General features: G+C 43.0%; 1 protein-coding gene across 2 annotated transcripts; it reads left to right on the top strand.

The window, feature by feature from the left end:
- Nucleotides 1-8,100: 8,100 nt before the first annotated feature.
- KRR1 (KRR1 small subunit processome component homolog) lies at nt 8,101-19,324 on the top strand. Of its 2 annotated transcripts, none has more exons than XM_054026838.1 (10): nt 8,101-8,184; nt 12,210-12,385; nt 12,692-12,826; nt 13,167-13,292; nt 13,387-13,470; nt 14,697-14,753; nt 15,500-15,670; nt 15,811-15,888; nt 16,028-16,121; nt 18,126-19,324. In XM_054026838.1, the coding sequence occupies exons 1-10, from the start codon at nt 8,112-8,114 to the stop codon at nt 18,266-18,268; spliced, it is 1,137 nt and encodes a 378-aa protein (XP_053882813.1). In that variant the 5' UTR covers nt 8,101-8,111; the 3' UTR covers nt 18,269-19,324. The 2 variants fall into 2 exon arrangements, with proteins under 2 accessions (XP_053882813.1, XP_053882821.1); XM_054026846.1 differs by having other exon boundaries at nt 8,109-8,184; nt 12,213-12,385.
- Nucleotides 19,325-20,567: the final 1,243 nt, after the last annotated feature.

The raw sequence follows: 20,567 nt of genomic DNA, 5'->3' as shown, positions 1-20,567 counted from the left end.
TGTTAATTTGTTTTAAAAATTGTTTAAGAGAAATTTCTGTTCTATATATTTGATTTACTGAAGAAAAGGAAATTGTAATAGTGCAGAAGATAGGCAAGCTCACATAACCGAAATATACTGGCAAAGAAACCTCATTCACTGTGCTTCAGGTAATTGAGTTTTGCAGTATAACCTACAATAGGAATATGATCACCTGACCCATGAAATATTTCTTTTCATGTATAACCAGTTTGTCATTCTCGCAAAGAACATTATTTTTAACAATGTAGGGTTCCTGTGGATATATACTCTCTCTAAAGGACCACATAATGGACAACAACAGGCATGTTCTTGCTTTTTTCTTTCTTTCAGAAAACTGACCAATTGTAGATGCAGAATTCAAATGACTGTTTCTGAGTTTAATGGGGCAGATGTTAGGAGGGTCTTTGCTATGTATTATCTAAAGAACAGAAAAATATTCATCTGGTGAATCTTAAATTGCATTATTTAACTGAAAAATTGCATCACTTCAGGGACATGTTATATTTTCTTAGATACAAGCACTACTAAAATACCTGAATTCTAATTTGGGGGGGTTGGGGGGGGGTTCCCTTCGTGCTGCATAACAGTAAGGCTGCCTTCAAAGTTCCAAAAAATGGACTGAAAACCTGCGGCCCCCCCCAAAAAAAGGAGAAAAGAGGGGTTATCTTGCATATTCCTCTCTCACCTCAGTTTAAATTTTTTGGAGTTACCCTGGCTCTAATCACAAAGAAACTTAGATTCCTAAGTTCCCGTTCTAGGCTCCACTGTGATCAGGACCGGCTCTACCTTTTTTGCCGCCCCAAGTGGCGAAGCAAAGAAAAAAAAGAAAAGTGGCTGCAGCAGTGCCACTGCAGAAGAAAAAATGAAAATGTTGCTGCCGAATAAGAAGAAATGAAAAAGCTGCCACCGAAGTGCCGCTGAGAAAGGAAAAAAGAAAAAGCTGCCACCGAAGAAGAAAAAGAAAAAGCTGCCGCCAAAGTGCCACCGAAGAAGGAGGGGGGGGGGGGAATGGCAGAGTGCCACCCCGAGAACGGACAGAGTGCCGCCCCTTCAGATTTGCCGCCCCAGGCACCTGCTTCCTTAGCTAGTGCCTACAGCCGGCTCTGACTTTGATCCACAAAACTCCTGCCGAACACTGTAGGCACTTAATCTCACTCTGCACCTAACTTTCTGCCTGTGGGCATGCACATGGTCTCTAGGCCCTAGGCATCCAGTCAGCTATATCCAGCTTAAGCCCCAGAACAATTCATGAAGCAAGGAGGACAGGTGTTCAGATGCCTAAGTAGCATGTGGAGCCTGATTCAGAGGTTGCCTACCAGCTCAGATCTAGTTCAAAATCTGGCTGCTGGAAGAGGAGGACGTGCTGTTACTGCCTTATAACTTTTAGTCCTGTGGTTAGAGCACTCATCTGGGATATGGGAGAGGCAGGTTCAATTCCTTAAATAGTCATTGGGCCAGAGAGAGAGAATGAGAATGATTTTGTAGACCAGTGGTTGGAGCACCTACCTGGGACACCTAGCGTCTAGTCCCCCTCCTCCAATCATTCTTCCATTATTTATCCACAGTGGAACAGCTTCAACAGGAGAGACTAAGGGAGCATCACATTAGAATATCCTATAGCCCACTGGTTAGAGATCTCTCTGAAGAGGTGGGAGACCCCTCTTCAAATCCTTACTCCCCTTCTGGCAGAGCAGGGAAAGTGAACCTACATCTCAGGAGAGTGCTTTAACCACTGGGATAAAAGTTATTAGATGGGTTGTGGCACTATCTCCTCTGGCTATTTTATGAGGCAGCAAGACAGGCACCTAACTCATTCCCAAAGAAATAGCTGACCCAGGCTCTGAGACTTGCTGCCTCAGGGATTTTTTTGCAATGTAGACATACCCCAGGCTGCCCAAGCCACCCACCACCAGTAGCAGTTTCCCATTTGTGGATCGCTAAGCAGAGATAGATGTCTCCCTGTAGCCCAGACTGAGGGTACATCTACACTACAATTGTTACAACGGCACAGCTACAGTTCTGCCACTTTTAGCTCTGTTGTGTAGACACTTGCTACAGTGATGAAAGAGATTTTTCTGTCACTCTAGTAAACCCACCCCCTCAGAAGGCAGTAGCAAGATTGACAGAAGAATTATTGTGTCAACATAATGGTGTCTATGCTGGGGTTTAGGTTGACTTATCTACTTCCCCCGGGAGTGCAAATGTATCATACCCCTGAGAACATATCTAGCTTGACCTAAGGCCTGGTCTGCACTAGGAAATTAGGTCAATACAACTGTGTCGCTAAGGGGAGTGAAAAATCCATACCCAAGTGACAGAGATAAACCAACCTAGCCCCCAGTGTAGACAGCACTAGGTCGATGGGAGAATACTCCCGTCAGCCTCCCTGCTGTCTTTCAGGGAAGTGGATTACCTACGCAGACAGGAGAACCCCTCCCATTGGTGTAGGTAGCATCTTCATTGAAGCTCTACAACGGTGCAGCTGCAGTGGTGCCACAGTGCCATTATTGCAGTTTATGTGTAGATAAGCTCTAAATTGTGTAGACTAGGCCTTAGACACGTATCACCAAGAGAGGAAGGAGCTTAGGACACAACCTTCTCATCAGAATCTCCAACTAGCTAGCTTAGGCTGGCCCCTAGCATGTTGGCTTTTGTGGATCACATTCTAAGGCACCTGTCTCCCCCCATTCATTGTACAGGGAGCCTAAGGGCCTAACTCAGGCTTGTGGATCACAATGTCGTTCCTGTGATTTTCTAAGCAGCTAAAAGTTAGGTGCTATAACTCTCAGCATTGCAACATCAAAGTCCCTTTGTGGATCTAGGCACTTGTGCCTGCATTTCACATTGATTTTACTATTCCTCCCCTCCCCTACACACACTTCACTGTCAGGGGCATTTGTACTTGTAGACATGCATTTCAGGTCAAAAAATCTGCTTTCTAGTAAATTCAGAAAATCTGAATAATCTCTTCCTGAACTCAGTTGGGAACCTTTCTGATCACTTATTTTCAGACCTCTCTAGGTTAATAGTGTGTGTGTGTGGAGGGGGGGCAGTAATGAGGCATAAAAAACAAGGTGAGGGGGAGAAAAAGTATGTGCACATAAAAAAAAAACAGAGAATTTTCCACTTTACAGAGATTGTGATACTACTGTATCTCCTATTCCATGCTTAGGAAGATATTATGGTTACTGCATGGGAGGGTGAATGTTAAGTTCTATACCTGTCCACTTTATGTGATTAGTGTGGCATATGTAGTCATGAAACTGTGATAGTCTTCTCTTTCCTCTATACTGCACCTTTATGTTTCTAAATTCTCTCCATGGATGCACAGTTTAGCAACCATTTTGTTATCAGAGTTCAGACTGTCTGAAAAGTCCTTTGTTCTTGCTGGTTCTTGTTTTGCTGTTCTCAATCTAAAATAAAGGTCATTCTGATTACAATTAAGTTTTTCCATTCACAAAGAGCGAGCAGATATTATTTTTGGTCTGTCATGCATCTTGAATTATCAAGCACCTGACTACATGTATTGTAGTTTTAATTAGGTCAACATTGTTCTCTTTGTCACTTTGAAACACACCAATATATCAGTGCATGTTTGCATTAACTTTATTTTCACCTTTGTTTCTGGAGAAGGACAACTTCATAGGAAAATGTCTGCTACTGTGTATCCAAATTACAAAATCACTTTCAAAGATCAGTCACTCATAATTCAATCTCCTGTGTTCCTAGAGAACCTAAAACCAAAGTCCTTAGCCTAAATTCAGTTTCACCAGATCTTTGAAGTTTCTTAATAGAAGAGTATCTCCACAATATCTATTAAAATAAAGTTTCAGAGTGGTAGCCATGTTAGTCTGTATCAGCAAAAATGACAAGGAGTCCTTGTGGCACCATAGAGACTAACAAATTTATTTGGGCATAAGCTTTTGTGGGCTAAAACCCACTTCATCAGCTGCATGGAGTGAAAAATACAGTAAGCAGTATAAATATTACAGCATGTGACAAGATGGGAGTTGCCTTAACAAGTGTGTGTGGGGGGATCAATGCTAACAATTCAATTCAATTAAGGTAAAAGTGAATTGAATTGGCCTCGTTAGCACTGATCCCCCCCACTTGGTAAGGCAACTACCATCTTTTCATGTGCTGTAATATTTATACTGCTTACTGTATTTTTCACTCCATGCAGCTGATGAAGTGGGTTTTAGCCCATGAAAGTTATGCCCAAATAAATTTGTTAGTCTCTAAGGTGCCACAAGGTCTCCTTGTTAAAATAAAGTTGCCGTTTTGACAACACTTCAGAATTTAGTCCTATGTCTTCTGAAGAGATACAGCACAGGCAACACCTATAACGGTTTGATCATACTACCCTATGGAAATGCAACCATGATGACTCATTGATAGAGTGACTAGATGTCCTGTTTTTGGGGACTTTTTCTTATATAGGCGCCTATTACTCCTCACCCCCTGTCCTGTTTTTTCACAGTTGCTATCTGGTAACCCTACTCATTGATCATTTGGCTGCAATACCCACATCCTGCAATGCTGCCGCAGTCAGTCATGCTGTTAGTCAGCAGCAATCCACTTGGTGCTGCTGCTGTCTTTTTCTATTTGTTTAGCTACACATATACAAGTATCAAACCCTGGGGCTATATTACGATGACAGTATACTGATGGCAATTTATAACATGTATGTTACTTTTAAGGACTTAAATCTAAATCTGAAGATTACATTCTACCCTGTTGTATGCTATTTCAAATGGTTTAGTACAGAATATAGTGCATTGTGTACAGTAAGCATGTTACCAGCATGTGAAATTTAATTATAACTGTGTCAAAGACTAAGGTTATGTCTACACTACAGTCTATGACGACAAAACTTACGTTGCTCAGTGGTGTGAATATTCCAACCCCCTGAGCATAAGTTACACCGACATAAGCATTCATATGTACAGAGCTATGTCAACAGGAGGTGGGTTTTTTATGCTGATGAGAGACCTCTCTCCTGTCAGCACAGAGCTTCTTCACTAGACACGCTGCAGCAGCACAGCTGTGCCACTGCAGCGCTGTACATATAAATCTACCCTAAGTGGAGTACTAGAATAGTTTAACCCAGAGGTTCCCAAACTTATTTGGCCTACCGCCCCCTTTTCAGAAAAAAAATTACTCAGCGCCTCCCTGGAAATCTACCTTCTTTAAGCGAACAAACAGAAAGATGCAGTGACAAATTTGCGTTCTTTTATGTACCTATATTTCTACCTACGTCCTACAATATAGTAAAGAAAGATGTGTTATTAGAATATCGCCCACATCAGGTATACAGTGGTTTTTGCATAAGACGACAAAAGACAACCAAACTAAAATACTAATGAAACTAATAAACTGGGTTTTGTTCTTTGCTCAGCATTAGATATATGTATTTGATATTGAATTGTCAAATATCAAACTAAATTTATCAAGAAATAATTAATTTAAAAAATAATCAACATGCAATTAAAAATCAGTTAATAGTTTTAACTTAGTTTGCCCTTATTTAAATAATTGTTCCTTATTAACACACGCCTTATTTACCACTTAACACAGATGATTCGATAGATATAAATAAATGTTAATAGTTAACAGTTTTTTTACGATTTCATTCCCCCGTTTTTGTTAATATTGTAATAAAATATGACAAATATATTGACTGTACACTTCAAATAGTACTGTACCGACACAAGCCTGCTATGATTTTATTAGTAAGCACTAGAGACACAGAAATGTACGGTAGATCTGTAAGAAAATGTATAAAAATACTCACGTGTAAATTGCTGTTTTATTGAAACAATAATAATACAATTTGCTTTGTATGTGATCCGTAATCCGTAAAGATCGAAGGTATCGAATATGAATAAAAATTTTTAAATACTTATTGCACTATTGTTAACTGCTTTTTACGCAAGTCAGAAACAATCTAAATTAGATTTCATACATGTCGCCTATTTATAGTATTGTATTGTAAACAAGTCATTACACGCACATATTCCTGCCGATGCATGCTGGACTTCCCGACAATGCGCGACACGCTCGCCTGCCAACACTTGCTTGTTAAGAGCTGTTGGCGGACTTGACACCTGATCGGTTATAATTTGTGAATTTATTTGGAAAATAAAGTAATCAGTACAACTTTAACTCTATGTTACACAACAGATGAAACATGTACGAATGTTTTTTCAAAATTTTCTTATATTCTCTTTATGCTTCCACCGCCCCCTTATTTTTATTCAATGCCCCCCAATTGCACCCAAGGCGACTACTGCCCCCCTGGATCATTCCAGCGCCCCCAGGGGGCGGTATCGCCCACTTTGGGAACCTCTGGTTTAACCACATTTGGCAGTCCACCAGTCCCCACACTTTCCCACTCTTTCAAGAAAGCAGAGTACATGAAGAGGTGCCATTTCGCTAATTAACTTTTATAGAGATAGCTGAATTTTCATTTCTTTTTTATAGAAAATACCTTTACCAAAAAAACCCAAATTTTTGCCAGAAAACTTTCATTTATGTTAAAATCCTAAAATCCTTTGGTTTATGTTTCTTCATTATCTTCCTCTCCTTTCTTCAAAAGTAAAATTTTATCAATTTTTCTCATCAAAAACTATTTTTTTTAAGTTTCGGGGTGTGGGGAATCACTTTTTTTTTTTTTTTTTAAATGGAGATATCCCATCTCCTAGAACTGGAAGGGACCTTGAAAGGTCATTGAGTCCAGCCCCCTGCCTTCCTTAGCAGGACCAAGTACTGATTTTGCCCCAGATCCCCAAGTGGCCCCCTCAAGGATTGAACTCACAACCCTGGGTTTAGCAGGCCAATGCTCAAACCACTGAGCTATCCCTCCCCCCCTTTTAAAACACCTTTTAAGCACTCCTGCTCTTTTATTTTCGTTAGTGATTTGTTTTCATGGTTTGTAGCCTAGTAGAGTATTCACAGTGTAAAGGGTATTTATTCCCCGGAACAATAGCTATTGCAAGTGTTCATTTGCTTTACTTTTCCTATGAGGCCTTCAGAGGTTCCCAGAAAACACAAAGATGAACATACACGTCCACAACTTCAGGATTAAAAGCAAACGTGTCTTCAATTCCTTGGCTTCGTAGGGTTACCAGCCCTCCAGGATTGTCTTGGAGTCTCTGAGAATTAAAAATTAATCTTTAATTGAAGATTGTGTCATGTGATGAAATCCAGGACCCCCCAGAGGATTCAGGGAGCTTGGGGCAAAGCAATTTCAGGGGCCCCTTCCATAAAAAAGGTTGCAATACTATAGAATACTATATTCGCTTGTGGGCCTCTGCGGCCCCTTGCCCCCCCCGGGCAGCCCTGATGAAATCCTCAGTTTAGCAACCTGTCTTTCGGCATTCTGGGTCCACTGAAAGAGAAACGGGCAGATTATGGTTTCTTTGGCAGTGCTAAATTGGATATTTCAGCACTGGGGACCCAATAAACACCTCGCTACCCTGGAGAGAACCTCCTCGTGCAGAGCAACAAACGGGGCCGGCTCCAGACACCAGCATTCCAAGCAGGTGCTTGGGGCGGCAATCTGCAAGGGGCGGCTGTCCGTGTGTTTTTGCCGCCACAAGCAGCACACCGAATTGCCACGGCGGATGGCAGGGGCAGTCCCTGTGCCGCGGCGGGAATTCGGCGGTTTCTGTCTTCCGGCTGAATTCAGAAGCTACCGTGGAAACGCGTGTGTCACCCCAAGGGCACACAGACTGCCCCCACGGTCCACGGCGGCAATCGGCGCCCTGCTTGGGGCAGCAAAAACAGTAGAGCAGGCCGGCCCTGGCAACAAAGGCTGGGCTGGGAGCATGGAACAGGCGCTCCAGGAGGAGTTGCTAGGCAGCGCGATACCCAAGCTGGCCGCCGCCCGACTCCCGAGGCGGTAGTTGCTAAGCCTGCGCGCGCCACGCGGCCCGGCACGCAGGCGGGGGGGACTACAAGCCCCAGCATGCAGCGCAACTGGCCCAGCCGCAGGATTGTAGTGACAACGCTTCTGGAGGGGGAGGGGCCCAGGACGCGCGGAGCGTCCGTTCGTGCGTGGGGTGAGAGGTCACGGGGGTGACGGCAACATGGCGGCCCCCAGGAAAGCAGAGAGCGGCCAGGTGGCTCCGGCGTCCAAGGACCGGGGCAAAAAGAAAGCAGGTAAAGGGGAGCATCGCGTCGGGATCCGAGCGGGAGTCGTGTGTGGCGGAGCAGTTAGACGGCTCGGCCTGGGCCCCGCGCGCCGGCCTAGGACCCCTCCGCGCGCACCCGGGGGGCGCGTTGTTGCTGCTGCCGCCGCCGCCGCTTCGTTCTGGGGGCCTGCGCGCGTGTTCGCCCCTCTGGGCTGCGGGGAGGGCTGTGCTCGCGCTCATCTCTGTGTGGGGGGAAGGGTGAACACGCGGCCTGCTGTAAGGCAGTTGGTGCGGTTGGGGTGAGCTGCACGTGGAGACCTGAAAACGAACACCCCCACCCCATGATGTGCAACCAGGATCCACTGCCTGAGCCAGCCCAGCTCCCCGTCCCCTGCCGGGCCAGCCCTCCCCCCCGCAACATGCACACCTGGCCCGTGCTGCTCGGGGACCTGTCCTGAGCATCAGCAGTGAGATGCCATGTGTTGTGCCCTGCCCGTGGGCTGCAGGCAGAGACTCAATGGGCGGGAACAATACAGTAGACGCTTAGCAGCAACATTTCGGTGCTCTTTTGCTATGTTGCTCCTAAGCGGCTGACCAAAGCCGTATGAAGAGTTAAGGGTGTTTCACCTTGGCGGGTGTGGGAACCCCAAGTTTTGGGCGGAATGGGGCAGGGGAGCCCCTAGTCGGCAAACTGGCAGAGTGAGCCCCGCTGCTGAGGATGCTCCTTCTGGCAGCTTCATGCTCCACTCTGGCAAGGGATGGATGGCTGGGGACCGCACTGTGTGCAGCCTGTAATGAGGGGGAGAGAGGGAAAGGGGTGGCGCCTAGCGTGGACAGTAGAGAGGCCCCACAGGGAAGTGGCCTGGGGAGGAGGGGTCACCTGGCCCCCACTGCAAAACAGTACACCCACACGCTGCCACTGGCAACTGAAATGGAGGGGACAGCTCAGTGCACAGGGGTCCCTGATACTCCCCACTGCAATATAGCAACCCTCTGCTGCTCACAAGCCCCACATGCTGGGGAAGGGAGCAGGAAACCTTCCAGCTGTGTCTGTGCTCCTCTGATCCCAGTTCCCTGTCTCCCGTGCACTCCCACTCCCCCCCCCCCAATTCCTCTCTTTCAGACCTTCCCGCCTACACATGCTCTCCATGGAGGTTCTGTCAGGCAGGGCAGTGTGCCTGGAGCTGTGCTGGAGGGCCAGGGTGAGGAGGGGACTGGAAAGATGCAGTTTGGGGGGGTAACTCTTCTACATGCCTCCACATCTCCCCCCTGGATGTGGCATCACAATGTCATAAATGTTGGTTTTATGCGGCGGTTATGTTGCTATTACCAATTGGACAATTCACAGTAGGGAAAGTGTTCCCAGGGGAAATGTTGCTTGTAAGCAATGGTTGCTCTTACAAGGTGTTTGTTTACTCTACATCTGTTTGGGGCAAGTGTAAGCCAGAGTCACACTGGCACTACACTTCTGTAGTCATGCCAGGAATGGGACATGACATAGAATGAGTGTGCGTAGGGATTTACCAGTAGTGGGTGTGGTAATGATACAGGGCTATAACTGGTCCAGGGTGGGTGGCTAGTAGGGATGCTCAGTGTACGGTGGGCATGGATGACTTCCTGTTTCTGTTTTCCCCCCCAAAAAATAATAAACAGAATAAAATCAAAATTTGCATCTGAATCCCAACACCCCAGTTGCTTCTCATGCAGACGTCCCCAGATAACATTTATAATGACTGACCCTTGTCCGGGGTCAGGCCCCAGGGGTGTATCGCAGACCATGTCTACATTTACGCAGACTATGTTTATATTTATCTCTACATATGTAGCTCCAGATAAGGTTTCCAGATGTACTAACTGGAGACCAAAAGTCCGATTGCTGCGTGGGAGGGGTGTGTGTGCCAGGTCATGAACCCATGCCAGCCCTGCTCAGCCAGGGCAACCTCCCCCCAGAGCAGAGGGGGTTCAGCTGGTGGGAGAGGAAGGGAGGTGGAGAGCAGCGAGCAACGTGGGGAGGGGAGAGGAGTGAGCAGAAGGCAGGACAGGGATGTGGCCTTGGTGAAGGGGCAAGGCCTTGAGGGAGAGGTGGGATGGGGGGGCTGATTTTCAAAAATTAGAAAGTTGGGAATCCTAGCTACACACTGCAGTGAAAGGCTCTGGCGGGGGGAAGCAGTGCTGCCTCTTCCCTGCCAGAGCCTTTCATTGTGGTGGGTAAAGGCTCTGGCAGCAAGGAGGTGATAGGACACTACACAGATAAGAATAGCAGTGTAGACATGGGATGCACTGATGGGGCGTGTAGAGAGCTGTGTAGGGTACATACACCGAGGGTTCAGGCATACAGGGCATTCTACTTGCTGAAGCTGTGCCTCACCATCTCCCCTGCCATTTATACCCATGCTAGCTGGGTGTGCTGTGTCTGTATTCTACACACCACTGTAAGTATAGCTATACCTTCAGATCATATCTGACACCAATAGTTGGTTACAGAGAAAGGGGAAGCAGGGTGGGGACATGGAGATTAATGGATTTTCTGTCTTTCAAATACTTCCTTGTTACTTGTAAGCAAATAATACCAAGAATTTCAGACATAAATGGGCCAAGAATTATCCAGTCCTCTGTAAACTAAATGTTAGGGGTGAAGGGCTGTCTTTAATTATTTTGAATTACTGTCTGCTTTCTGCTTTTTTCCCTCATTTATACCGATTTCCCACTCCCACTGTGGTGGTCATCTTTGCCAAACATTTGGAAATACAGTTTGTTTTAAAACACTACACTAAATAAAGGCCTAGTTTTGCAGACTTAGGGCAGGTCTATACTAGAAGCGCTACATTGGCATAGTTGCAGTGTGTCTGGTGAAGACGTTCTATGCCGTTCTACATCAGCACAGTTACTCCACCCCTGTGAGAGGCAGAAGCTATGTCAGTGGAAGAGCGTCTCCTGCTGACATCGCGCAAGTGTGGACAGCACATACGTCTCTGTAATTTGCGTCCCTCAGGGAGATTTCTTTTGCACCCCCCGAGCGACACAAATTAAATCGACTTAAGTAGTAGTGTAGACCTACCCTTCGTCACATACATAATATTTAGCAATGCGAGAGTTCTCATTGCCATCACTGATAACAGGTTTGATTGCTAGAGTTCTATTGCACCAATTGCTCCAGTTATGAGGAACTTTTGACAATGTTGGTATGAATTATTTTGTAACAAGAAAGTGAGGTGCTTAAAGGCAGATTGTTCTTTCCACCTGCCTCTCTAAACCACTCAGGAGTGGGGGTCCTTCCGCGCTCCCGGTCGTTGTCGGCAATTCTGCGGCGGGGGGGGCCTTCCGCGTTCCCGGTCTTTGGGGCACTTCAGCGGCAGGTCCCGGAGCAAGTGAAGGACCCACCTCAGAATTGCCGCCAAAGACCTGGAGAGCGGAAGGACCCCCCACTGCCAAAATGCCGCCCCCCCCAAACCTGGTTCCTAGGTGACCGCCTAGGTCGCCTAAATGGAAACGCCGGCCCTGAAACCACTCCAGATAATAAAGAAATGTTAAGTTACTCAGTTTGAACAACACACTAAATAATTTTATTGTGGATTCCCACTCCTCAGAGCTCACCCTAATGACTAAATAAAAATTAGCCCACAAATGTCTGTCACCAAATCTTATTTTCTTGTTTTCTGCACAGAAAAATGTCTAACTACACACTGTCATTAAACTTGTCTGCCTGGTAATCATTTGTTTTTATTATAATATCTGTTAAGCAGAACAAACAGACTACTAAAGATTGAAGCCTCTCTTATCCATAGGTCTTCATTGCCGCTGACCTTCCTTATCTGCTCCTTGTATAAATAGAGGAATTTAAGATCCTCCTTTAATAGTCTTGTACATCTACAGCTACTCTTGATTTCAGAGGGAGTTGTTGATACTCAGCACACCCCAAAAATCAGACCCACCCACCCCAAGATTTAGGACTGTTAATCTAGTTCCTTTTGTAATAATTATATGGGGGGAAAAAATAGTAATTGTTGCAGGGAAAAGCACTCTAAATCAAGTGATTTTTTTTATTTGTAACAGTAGATGAGTCAGAACTTCTCACTGTTCCTGATGGATGGAAAGAACCAGCCTTTACAAGAGAAGATAATCCTAGAGGGCTTCTGGAAGAAAGCAGCTTTGCAACTCTGTTTCCGAAATACAGAGAAGCTTACTTGAAAGAGTGTTGGCCATTGGTGCAGAAAGCCTTGAATGAACATGTATGAATAATTCCTAGATATATAAGAAATTTATTTTATGCCATTTCAAAGATTTATTACACATAATGTTAATTATTTAAAGCAAAATCATAAATATATTTTAAGTATATATTTCTTAATATATTAATTCACATTTTAAGAATTAAGAATGGAATTCTGCACTCTTATTTTAATGTATTAATGTATTAAGTTGACAGTCAGTTTAGAAATCAAACCTGCACCCAGCATAAAAATAGTAATGTTTTATTCTGACAATTGACTACGTGTGATTGACCATTATTTTTAATTTCTTTATAAATATTGCAGCATGTGAATGCGACGTTGGACTTAATTGAAGGTAGTATAACTGTCACCACAACTAAGAAGACTTTTGATCCATATGTGATCATCAGGGCAAGAGATTTAATAAAGCTTTTAGCAAGAAGTGTTCCGTTTGAACAGGTTTGTAGCTAAAGCCACTAATTTATATAAACTATTTAGTATTTCAAGTTTAATATTGAATTTATCTATATTAAATTATGTTAATTTTACATTCCTATTTTTAAAGAAGTTTATGATTTTCAAATAAAGTCAGTTGTGGAGAATAAAATATAATTTTCAAAAGAAAAAGTACATCTGGGAATACTGAAACTGTGCTTAAATCAGAGTGTTCAGTTGACTTTCATTTAGTAATAAGTGATGAATTTGTGCTCACAATGACATAGTGCTGGTGGTAGTGCTGATTGCCTATATGTTTGCTCTTCTCTTTTATTTCTAACATAGCTTTGATTGTCCTTTTTAGGCAGTACGCATCCTTCAGGATGACACTGCGTGTGACATCATTAAAATAGGGTCTCTAGTGAGAAACAGAGAGAGATTTATAAAAAGAAGACAAAGACTCATTGGGCCAAAAGGATCCACTCTGAAGGTACATCTTACAAATGTAATAATCAAGATCTTAATTGTGTGAAGTTGTTTATCTAAGCACCAATTTATACTAATTTATTCCCTTTTTTGTGTAGGCTCTGGAACTGCTAACAAACTGTTATATCATGGTTCAGGGGAACACTGTTTCAGCTCTGGGACCTTTTAATGGGCTAAAAGAGGTGAGAGAGAGAACGCACTAGCTTTTTTAATAGACCCCTACCACCAGCCCTGCCCCGCCCCACCCCACCCCACCCCACCCCCACTAACCTTCCAGCTAGGATCCAGCACCTACCCACCCCCAGCAGCTAGCTAACATGTAGCTACTTCCAAGACAACTCCTCATCCCAACAACCTGAGCATTCTTTAAACCCTCCAGGACCCACCCACTTACCAACCAACCCAAGCATCCCTAGATAGCCTCCATCTGACCTACCCCAGTACTCACTTGCCTTCCATGTGCTATCCCTGCCATTACTTGGGGCACAGTGTGTTTAACCATCAGGTGAAGTTGATAGTTATATTCAAATTATTTGTTGGCATGCACATTAACTCGTTGAATAATTTGCATGACTGTCACATGTGGATCTGCACTCAACTTGACCCCTTCCTGCTTTTAGCTGTCTGATCGCAGGAAAGGTAAGTGGGTCAACCTACATCATACACAGTAGGGGCAGAAACAATGCAGAAATACATGAGTTTCATGAGGATGGAAATACTGCTCGGAGACATTTGCTTATCAAGCTAACCAACACCATCTCATTGTTTCCTTGTATTTCCCTGTCTTTCTGTCTGCATCCATCTATTGTCTCTTACTTAGAGTGTGAGCTCCTTGGGGCCATGCTTTTGTTCTGTGTTGAGCACCTAGCCCAGTGCGCTCCTGGTCCGTGGCAGGGGCTGCTAGGTGCTACAGCAATACAAACGATGATAATAAATATAAAGGTATATGAGTACCGGTATTTTTCAGAGTCAGTGAAACTGGTTTCACTGTCAGATTGAGTGCTGTTTTGAGTTGCAAGCTCTGCAGGAGAATGTTATAAGCAGTTGTTTCCACTGGAATTATAACACAATTCGTGGAAACCTTTCTGTTGATTGTGGGTATTGTAAACCATTTGTTTGATAAAAATCTAAACGTGGTGGTAAATTGTGCCTTTTTAAAATTGAAGATATCACTTAAAAAATTAAAAATCATATTTCTATCTGAAAGTTTTTTACTTTTGTTATGGGGAACTACTAAGTATTTAGTTTTAAGATAAGTAATTCAAAAAGGTTTAGAGAAAAATATTTCTCTAAAGTTCCACTTATGCAAAGGAGTTTGAAGAAATCATTGTATATTTAGGACTTTCATGTACGATAATTTAGAATCTTGATTGTGTTTTCCCTTCCCCTTGCTTTTTTTTAAACCTAGGTTAGAAAAGTGGTCCTGGACACTATGAAGAATATTCATCCCATATATAATATAAAGGTGGGTGTGGTCCGGTGTATTCTATTAAGGCTAGTACATTACTGTGCATTTTGTAAGGGGTTGCATCTTTGTCTATTTTTCTGTATTAAGGTATGTTCCTTGTCACAAGGCACCTTAATTGATACAGCTTTTTATAAATTAAGTATTCCTGTGATACTTTATTTTGAGGGTTTCTCCTATAATGAAATTTTTTAAAGAAACATTTGCAGTATATTGCTTTGAATATACTTCTGTGTATTAGGGTACACAGTCAGTGTAATCATAACAGTACCTGACAAAGCACCAAAGGAAAAGTGCATATTCATCTGTGTGTCTCCATGATTAGCAGCTTGATACTCATTAATATTATATCAAGGCAGCTTCCCTGGTACTGTTAATGTCTCTGAGCCCCTGTAGAACGAACTCCTTGAGACATACACTTCTACCTCAATATAACGCTGTCCTCGGGAGCCAAAAAATCTTACCGCGTTATACGTGAAACCGTGTTTATATCGAACTTGTTTTGATCCGCCGGAGTGCGCAGCCCCGCCCACCCAGAGCACTGCTTTACTGTGTTATATCAGAATTCATGTTATATCGGGGTAGAGGTGTAATTACCTCGCATGTCTGACTGCTCCTGCTTAAACCACCAAATTTCCTTGTGAGTGTAGGTGATTCACCTATGTATTTAAATAACTGACACACTTCCTAAGTTCAATTATATGTTTTAAATAATATTTCTTTTTAATATTTTGAAATGATTAAAGACTCTCATGATTAAACGGGAGCTGTCAAAGGACCCTGAACTAAGAACACAAAGTTGGGAACGATTTTTGCCTCAGTTCAAACACAAGAACTTGAACAAACGTAAGGAGCCAAAGAAGAAAAATGTTAAGAAGGAATACACACCTTTCCCACCTCCGCAACCAGAAAGCCAGGTCAGTCTAAGCCTTGTATAATTCGACAGGAAAGATAAAAGGTCCTGAAATCTTGCTCGTAAGTAATTGGGAACATTGATCAGTTGATGCTGGATGCTTCCTCAGTATCAGTCTCTAACACACAAATGTGTTTTTTACAGGTTGATAAAGAATTGGCAAGTGGTGAATACTTCTTGAAAGAAAGCCAGAAGAAACGAAAGAGGGTGGAAGAGATAAAGGTAAGGCAGTTCTGATTTGTTTCAGCCTTCAGCAAAAAGAAAATGGGTTTGTTTTTTTGGTCAGTACAGTTCTCATTTTGTCTGATGTGACTGGTAAGTCAAGTGTTTGACCCTTTTTTTTTTTTTTTTTGTATTTTAGGCAAAACAAGCAGAAGCCATTAGTAGGAGACAAGAGGAAAGAAATAAAGCTTTTATCCCTCCCAAGGAAAAGCTAGTTGTAAAACCTAAAAAAGGTAATGTTTGTTTCCTGTCTCTAGAATCCTTTCTACTGTTTTTTTTAAAGCTACTTTCCTTTGGTTGGTGGCTATTTAGCCAACCGAGGTATATGGAGCGTTAAGTATGAAATTCACCTTGTGGGTGAGGAGGTTCAGTGCAAGGCCCCCTCGCTATTTAAATCCATCAGTGGAGCTGCATGGGGCAACGGAATAGATGAAGCAGCCTACAGCAGTGCTGTCTTTGAACGTTTAGTGTAACAAAGTGTCGACTCTAGAGAGTGACATTGGGAGAAAAGCTAGCAAGGACCCACTGGATCATCAGGCATGCCGAAGGTGTGTTTGCTACTTCAGTCTGTGTGCTAGAATAGGAGCTATGAAGGTCTGTTGATTTTTCCACTTTAACAGTTTCTTTAAATTAAAAGAAAAGATGAACTTGCTAATCATACTTGGTTGATGTTTGAAGCATAAAGACACCACTTAGAGCAGGGGTGGGCAAACTTTTTGGCCTGAGGGCCATATCTGAGTTCCAAAACAGAATGGAGGGCCAGGTAGGGAAGGCTGTGCCTCCCCAAACAGCCTGGCTCCCGCCCCCTATCCGCCCTCTCCCACTTCCTGCCCCCTGACTGCCCCCCTCAGAACTCCTGGCCCATCCAACCCCCCTGCTCCTTGTCCCCTGATCGCCACTTTCCGGGACCCCTGCCCCTAACCGGAATGCAGACCTGCGAAATGGGTGGAGGACTCAGGAGAGCAGGGGCAGCCTGCTTTCCCCTTCAAAGTTCCTCTTCTCTCCAGCCGGCTGTGCGGCCACCTGGTGCTCCTTCTGAGTCCTCTGCCCATGTCTCCACGTTCCCGCCACCCCCACTGCCCGCCTGCTCCCCTGCCCCCGCAGTGCAGCCTGTCCGTCCCCCCCCCACCGTGGGGGGGGTGCCAGTGCTGAGCTGCCCGAGTGCCCGGCCCAGGGGCCCCCTGTTGGGGGGCCCCATGCCAGGACACCCTGTGTTCACTGGTAAATCTGCCCCTGAGCCACGCCGCCCGGGCGGAGCCAGCCACGCCGCCGCACTGCCGGCACAGTGAGCTGAGGCTGCATGGGAGGGGGAACAGCAGGGGAGGGGCTGGGAACTAGCCTCCCTGGCCAGGAGCTCAAGGGCTGGGCAGGGAAAAAATTGAGATGCTGAAAAAGTATCCCGTCCTGAATTGGAACTAAAGGTCACACTCTGTCTATTTGCAAAAAAATGTTAATCTGGAAAAACAAATTTGGTTGAGATCAATCAAAATGTTTGTTTCAATATTTTTGAAACTTCTACATTTCAACCTTCTTTATTTTTAACATTTTACCATGACTTAATTTGCTAAACAAAAAGTTGTTTTTGACTGAAAATCAGAATTTTTCACTTAGAAAATGTTGAAATGGGACACTTTTGGCAACTTTGAAACGTTTTTCAACAAAAAATGTAGAAACAAGAAATTCATCAAAACCAACCCTTTTGCACAAACAATTTAGGTTTTGACAAATGGGTATTTTTCTCATGAAAAAAGATTTTGTCAAATAATTCTCTACTAGCTCTACTTTTACCTACTGGGTATACTTAATGTAAATCTGTCAGCCTTCCAAAATAAATTACAAAAACATTTTTGAAGTAAAAGAGAAGAACTGAGATCCAAAAATGTCAGCTCAAGCCTATGCTCAAGTAGGAAGTAGCTTATGTGAGATAAGAACACTTGATCCTATCTCATGATTTCTGCCCAAGAGAAAGGCAGGCGCAGGAAATCCCACAGTTCTGGTTTATATGTGGTATTAAAACCCTTTTATTAAAATCACTGCTTGCAAAGGCCACTGGCTGGGGAAGACAAACACACACATGCCAACCTGCCATCCCCCCATCTCTTTCTTTCTGTGTTCATTGTTAGACACAGCTCATTGTGTATAAACATGGAATCATTTTGTAGACTGTTTCCAGTAGATACTGGAAAAAAATTAAGAGGGATGTTTCTCATATTTGTTTGTTGTTTTTTATTGTGTAGCTTCTACTGAAACAAAAATTGATATTGAAGCAATCAAGCAAAAGGTGAAGAAAGCAAAGAAAAAGAAGCTGGGAGCACTTCCAGTGGAAGAAGTTAAATTAAAAATTGCAGCAGATGAAAAGAAGAAGAAGAAGAAGAAATGATTTGCCAGCTGGAACACTTGTATTTCTTTTACACTTGCAAAGGAACTGTTTTCGTACTTTGAAGATTTAAGACTTGGGGTTATCAGCGTTGCTATACTGCCAGTGAACACTGATGAAAAGATTCAAAAACATGTTTGTGACAAAGAGAATATTTTGGGGATTTATGGACTTAAATAAGCAGTGTAAAATCTTTGGAGCTTGAAAAGAAAATCATTTGGTATCCTCTGTCACATCATAAACAACTGAAAAGGTACAATAGTATCTTTTCACCATTCACATCATATGTGTGAGAGCGATTAGGAGTTTTAAACCTTACATGAAGGTTTTCAGTATTGCATAATACAAAAAGCAAGTTGGGGAAGGGGGGTTGGTACAGAACGCTAAACATCAGGCCATAAGAATTTGACAGGAATATGTTAGGGGAAGGGGATTGTTTGTTTTGGTTTTTTTTGAAGAAACGTTTCTCTAACAGACTGGCACTGTATAACAAGCTTCAGATATGGAGATGTTAAATCTGATAACTTTTGTAAAAGCAACCAGTTGTATTTTTATATATTATATGTCATTCTGTTTATCAGAGCTAATATTTATTTTTCACACGTGTGGTGTGTATTTCTTAACTATTTGTCTTCCACACATTATAATGTGACTGCAAGGTATGTGGCATTGTTTCCATGTAGAGTATGCAGGTACCTATCATAAGACACTTGTTTAATTTCTTCAGTTTCTGGAAGCAGATTTGAAACAAACTAAGCATTATGAAATAATGCAAATTTCAGTGCGTGACACTGACATTTTATACCCTAACTCTGGGCCAAGGGAATAAAATACTGAAGGAGAAGTAACTGCTTGAGAAACATACTAATAAAAAAAATAGGTGGCCTGGATGATGGTCTATCATCCAGTGTTGGCCATACGTGATTATTTATTTATAAAATGGCATTAGGAAACAAGGTTTAACCAATACAAATAAGTCAGAAAAGGAGTGGTGATGTGGAGGTACTTTTTACGTTTTCAAGTTGCATATAAAGTTGAAATTAAAAAATTTAAACTTCACTCATTAAGGCTAAGTCTACACTAGAAACTTGCCAGTGTAGTAATGCTGACTAGGGGTGTGGGGTTTTTTTTTTTTTCTCAACACAAGTATACTGTCAAAAGTCCGAGTGTAGTTACAGCTATATGATGGCATACAATTGTTTTGCTGGTATAGCTTATTTTACTGGTATAAGCAGGGTCTATGCTAGGTGGGTTTGTCGGGCTAGCCATCCTGGCAAATTGTTTCTATTGTAGACCTAGCCTAAGTGTAGGCCCTATAATGAGCTCTGTGCAAGTGGATTGCTTCCATAGAATGGCCCCACTTTGATTTCAACTGGCAAGCCCACATGGAACTCAATAATAGAAGTACTTATGTATATATTTCTCCATTAAAAATAAAGAATTTTGGAACAATTATTTAGCTGATCAAAGTTGAACAAGGATATGGCACTATCAAAGCAGTGCGTAACTAAAATTTAGTTCTTACCCTTACTAGTTAACTCGTGAAAATTATTGGTTACCATTTAATTTATTTTTCTTAAGAGTAGCATACCTACATCATGCAACATATGGTGCCACCATCAGAACTGCCCTTTATTAAGTCTCAATTCTTAATTTAACTTTCCGAGTGAGTAGGTGTGACTGGTTTCTTCGAGGACCTGATGACTCAGAGGGAATATCTAAAAACCTTAGAAAATCTTAATGTGGAGATTAAACTGATCAGATGACTTGATCAGACTGAGCTTAAAGGTTGTTAAAGGGAATGAGGCATGATGCAGAGATTTGCCCTTTGGAGTTCATTGTAAGATAAGTACCTAATTTTTTGAGCCCTGGTTGTAGAGGGTTATATATAAAGCATCTCTTAAAAATGAAAGTTAAGCCATTTTACTCCAGTTTTTGCTATTTCTAAGGTCTACACTGGGGGGCGAATTGATCTAAGCTATGCAACTTTAGCTATGTGAATAATGTAGCTGAAGTCGACGTACTTACCGTGGTGTCTTCACTGCCATAGGTCAACTGCTGACGCTCCCCTGTCAACTCCGCCTACGCTTCTCGCTCTGGTGGAGTACCAGAGTCGATGGGAGAGCGCTCGGGAGTTGATTTATCACGTCTTCACTAGACGCAATAAATTGACCCCTGCTGGATAGATCGTTCCAGAGGTAAGTGTAGACATACCCAAGGGACATAATAATATTCGGTTCATTTTCTTTGACTAATAAATATATGTAGGCCTTTCTCTTAATTAAACCTTTTATTTTGTAAA

The sequence above is a fragment of the Malaclemys terrapin genome, chromosome 1, assembly GCF_027887155.1.
Source record: "Malaclemys terrapin pileata isolate rMalTer1 chromosome 1, rMalTer1.hap1, whole genome shotgun sequence".
Classification (NCBI taxonomy): Eukaryota; Metazoa; Chordata; order Testudines; family Emydidae; genus Malaclemys; species Malaclemys terrapin.
The sequence above is the reverse complement of the archived record's forward strand: the minus strand, read 5'-3'. Positions and strand labels throughout refer to the sequence as shown.

Excerpts from the sequence above, each read along its gene's own strand:
- KRR1 (XM_054026838.1), top strand. The coding sequence starts at position 8,112 with ATGGCGGCCCCCAGGAAAGCAGAGAGCGGCCAGGTGGCTCCGGCGTCC. Across the intron at positions 13,293-13,386 it reads CAAAAGGATCCACTCTGAAG|GCTCTGGAACTGCTAACAAA; the intron begins GTACATCTTACA and ends TTTTTTGTGTAG. Across the intron at positions 14,754-15,499 it reads ATCCCATATATAATATAAAG|ACTCTCATGATTAAACGGGA; the intron begins GTGGGTGTGGTC and ends AAATGATTAAAG.